At 38.3% G+C, this 4,465-nt stretch overlaps 1 protein-coding gene across 3 annotated transcripts in view; it reads right to left on the bottom strand.

Annotated features, from left to right (window-relative positions):
- Positions 1–473: 473 nt before the first annotated feature.
- LOC107710361 (oxysterol-binding protein-related protein 3) overlaps positions 474–4,465 on the bottom strand; it is a 16,153-nt gene continuing 12,161 nt past the window's right edge. For 2 of the 3 annotated variants that reach the window (XM_016515115.1, XM_016515114.1), the window contains 8 exons: positions 2,471–2,608; positions 2,336–2,399; positions 2,176–2,254; positions 1,906–2,056; positions 1,583–1,727; positions 1,301–1,460; positions 1,065–1,187; positions 474–976 (listed from right to left, as the gene is read on the bottom strand). In XM_016515115.1, coding sequence (XP_016370601.1) covers positions 880–976; positions 1,065–1,187; positions 1,301–1,460; positions 1,583–1,727; positions 1,906–2,056; positions 2,176–2,254; positions 2,336–2,399; positions 2,471–2,608 — 957 coding nt within the window. In that variant the 3' untranslated portion in view covers positions 474–879. The remainder of the gene's footprint in view (positions 977–1,064; positions 1,188–1,300; positions 1,461–1,582; positions 1,728–1,905; positions 2,057–2,175; positions 2,255–2,335; positions 2,400–2,470; positions 2,609–4,465) is intronic. The other variant, XM_016515116.1, reaches the window with a different exon arrangement.

Raw genomic sequence — 4,465 nt, 5'->3', positions numbered from 1 at the left:
TTTTTTTACAGTCTATGATCTATTTCCACCAATGGTCTCTATGGTTAACTCTCACAATGCTTTTCAGAAACGCAGCCCAGGTCGCTCAAAATCAATGATTTAATACAACAAAAATAAATAAGAAATTATATTTAGTATAAAAGAACATCAATCCTATTTTTAGGACCAAGATTTTTTTTTTTATTTGCCAGTCAACATTAATTTCAAGACAATTAAGTACCCTAAATTCTCATTACTGTAATACGCTTAATATTTTATACAGTATTCTGTGCTGATTTCAAAATAGAAAATAATAAAAGGTAGTATAACAAATACTTCCATGATGTATAAACTCATTACAATTTATCATCTTTTTCAGACTACAGTAATGAAAATGACAATAAAAAGAAATGTCCTAATCCAAAAAAACAAAACAAAAATATAATGTTCCAAAATATAGGCTTAATTAAAATAATTTCTTAATTTTAGGGTGAACTTAAGTGTATGTTCTTTAAGATTCTAAATCATTATTAATGTTGTGTAATTTATCTGAATTGATTGAATTTGAGGATTTTTTAAATTGACTTAAGTAATAGGATTTTTTTACTTTGCATATTGAATATAAATACACTAATAATATTCAGACACTTACAAAAGTCATTGGTCAACGCATTTGCATCTAAATATCAACAAGGCAGTTTGACAAGTAAGGCATAAATGTGTTTCTAGAGGCACTTTCTATCTTGTGCTGTAAATGTGTCTGTTTAACAAAGATAAATACCAATACAAAAACATCAACATAGGCATGGTACATTAAATCCCACAGTGTTCAGCAGGATTGCATATGAATAACGGAGAAAACAGAAATGGAAAAGTCAAATGACACAAATCCACTGATGGTCACCAGAGCACAGGGAATTCTAGTTTGCTGAATCCAGGGTCCTTCCTGAGGTCCCAGTAAGTGCCATTGCTCACCCAAGAGTCGTCTTCAGCACGTCTGATTGAATTAAAGAAACAGAATTACAGACAGAAACTCATGACGCACCCAACACAACTACACCTTTGTGTTCATAAAAGTCACTTACTTGAAGAATCGGGGCGAGTGTGTAATGTTGTTTTCTTGCAGGACTCTCCTCCTCTCTCTTTGGAGTACTTCAATTCTTTCTTTCTGTTCTTCTGCTCCAGCAATATCACCCTCTTCAAGTAATCTAACAAAAAGCGGACCAATAAGTAGCCAACAGCATTAGTAATGGGAAAAATTCACTTTAGGACAACATAAATGCATCATTCATATTTTAAATGTCTCTAATTATGTCCATACCTTTGGTCTGGCCTAAAACGGGTGTCCGTCAGGGGCAAGAGTGGCTTTAAACCCTCCTCCAATTCATTTAACTCAATTGCAAACTGGGTGAATCCATAGTACTGCTCATGGTCCTCAGGCATGGGATCTATATGCACACAATACAGAGACAAAAACGGTGCTGTTTTAGCACCCTCTTGAGGTCATTATCCACAAATTCATACAACATAATGAATATAGGTTAGAGGTTTGAACCATTTAAATACAGCTAAACAGGCTCTTCTGGACTGGTCTGAAACTCACTTGCTCTCCAGATGCAGGTTGCTGAAGGCGGTTTGCCCAGATATAAGGCCTCGTTCCATTTGCCAAACAGAGAGTGAATGACACGCCCATTTGAATCAGTGACCATACCCTCTACCTCATTAGCATTCAGACCTCCAGATCTTGACTGAATATAAGACATGCATAAAACAAATTATAAATAAAAAAAAAAAAAAACAGGAAATCATTCATAAAATGAAAATTTGGTCAAGGTTATTCCACAAGAGGAAGATGTGGGCAAGACAAACACGGATGCACACATAAATGAAATTAAAAGCCTGTTTTGCATGTCTTGATAGTCCCACCTTAAGGAAAGTGACTTTGCAAAGACTGACGTCTCCCATCGTGGTAGAGTGTTTGACTGATATTTCCCCATAGTGTTCGATCCAGCGCCGACCGCTCAGAATGTTATGAATGCATGAAGTGACTTTACTCCACTCATAACGATCCGCAAAACTGAGAATGAGTGAATGAGTAAAAGAGAGACAGAGAGAAACTGAGAGGTGGTGGAGAAGGTGGGATGGAATAATGGAAGTGAATCGGAATCAGAACAATTCAGGATAAAATGAAATCACCCTGGCAGCTCTAAGTGAGTGACTCCCATGGGAACGATCTCCATGGATTTTCCCCAAAACTTGTTCTTCCACCGGACATCTAATGGACATACAGAGAATGGACATTAAAATCATGCTAAATTCTAAAAGTCATGACACTAGCCAAGTGTGCTTCACTTACCTTGCCAAAATGTGTAGTTTTTGGACTTGCAGTGACAAGCAGACACAGGTGGATGGTGACTGACCTGAGGTACACAATGTAACGGTTCATGTAAGTTTGTGTTTTGGTAGAAATAAAAGAAATGTGTACACTTACCTGTTCAGCAATGAAGTGAATGCCCGTATCTGGCCGGAGACACTCGTATGTCTCTCCTAATATAGGATTAAATGGTTTTCCTCCTGCTCTAGTGAATGAACACGCATATGAAGATACAGCAAATGCTGCTATATACACCTACAGACAAACCACACAAGAATAGAATATATGGTTAAAAGAATAGTTCACTCAAAAATGAAAATTTGCTGAAAATGTTCTCTCCAAAATGTAGATGAGATTGTTTCTTCCTCAAATTTGGAGACATGTAGCATTAAATCACTGGCTCACCAGTGGATCCTAATGGGTTCAATCAGAATCAGAGTCCAAACAGCTGATAAAAACATCACATTAATCTACAAGTAGGGATGGGTATCGTTTACATTTTATCGATACCGATACCGCGTATCGATACGGTTATCGATACTATTTGGTGCAAAAAGATATGAAGTGAAAAGTTGTTAAAAATTTCTAAGTTATTTTATTACTGCTGAACTTTAGCAACTGTATTAAAGTTCTTCAGTCAAGAGCAGTGAGTTATTTTTCTCTTTGTGTTTTATTTTATTAACATTAAAGGAAGAGTTCACCCAAAAATGAACGTTTGTAACGTGAGCCCACATTTTCGAACATTTCACTCTTGCCGCGATGACTGATTGCACACAAACACACACCGCACATGCGCATGGATATCACACGCACATGGAGCAAATGTCGGCCACATCATTCAGTGAAGGAAAATGACAAGCAGCAGCTTCTAATTCGTCGTTAGCATTGAAGTATACGGAGATAAAACAACGCAAGTATCGATAACGGTATCGTTTGTCCTGAAGCTTATCGGTATTCCGGTATCGACCCAATTACCTACCGGTCCATAAGCAGTGTTTAATAAACAGCTGTTTTTCTAAATTCTTCTGAGGTGAAATTCAGTGCAGACATGTATCGTGATACGTATCGTATCGTGGCATCTGTATCGTGATATGTATCGTATCGTGACTTTGCTGGTGATACACAGCCCTAGTTCTCGGTACCCATCACTATCTACAAGTAATCCGCACCATCAATTACCGTCTTGTAAAGTGAAAAACTGCATGTCCATCATTAAGGTGTATTAACTTTCAACCATTGCTTCTATCCAAAAAAAAGAGTCCATAATCCATAATGACATACTACCATAACAAAATTAACAATTCGTCTAACTCTCGCATGCTCTTTAAAAGATTTTCTTCACTCCTTTGTCCTCCTCCTCCCCCTCTTGCATCAACTCTAATAGTTGACGACTTTGCCACGTTTTTCATTAATAAAATTAAAAACATCAGTGCACAATTTTCCACACCACAATCTGTCAAGCACATCTTACCAGCAAACATACACTCATTCACATCCTTCTCGTCACTCTCTTGAGGCAGAAGTCTCCAAACTCATCCTTTCTAATCATCCTACTACTTGTCCGCTTGATCCTATTCCATCTCATCTCCTTCAAGCCATTTCTCCTGCAGTTGTACCAGCACTCACTCACATCATTAACATATCCCTTCACACTGGTGTTTTTCCCTCAACATTTAGACAGGCTCCTATAACCCCACTACTTAAGAAACCCACCCTTAACCCATCTCTTTTAGAGAACTACAGACCGGTTTCCCTTCTTCCTTTCATTGCAAAAACACTTGAACGAGCTGTGTTCAACCATGTCTCTGCCTTTCTGACACAGAACAACCTCCTCGACAGCAACCAGTCTAGTTTCAGAAGTGGACATTCGACAGAGGCTGCCTTGCTCTCAGTTGTTGAAGCCCTAAGACTGGCAAGAGCAGATTCCAAATCTTCAATACTTACCTTGCTGGATCTGTCCGCTGCTTTTGACACGGTTAACCACCAGATCCTCCTGTCAACCCTATTGGCAAAGGGCATCTCAGGAACAACACTCCAGTGGTTTGAGTCTCATCTCTCAGATAGGTCCTTCAAAATATCTTGGAGAGGTGAGGTGTCCAAGACGCAACATCT

Source organism: Sinocyclocheilus rhinocerous, unplaced genomic scaffold (assembly GCF_001515625.1).
Source record: "Sinocyclocheilus rhinocerous isolate Xijiao unplaced genomic scaffold, SAMN03320098_v1.1 scaffold897, whole genome shotgun sequence".
NCBI classification, from domain to species: domain Eukaryota; kingdom Metazoa; phylum Chordata; class Actinopteri; order Cypriniformes; family Cyprinidae; genus Sinocyclocheilus; species Sinocyclocheilus rhinocerous.
Note: the sequence above shows the minus strand (reverse complement) of the source record. Positions and strands in the feature narration are given on the sequence as shown.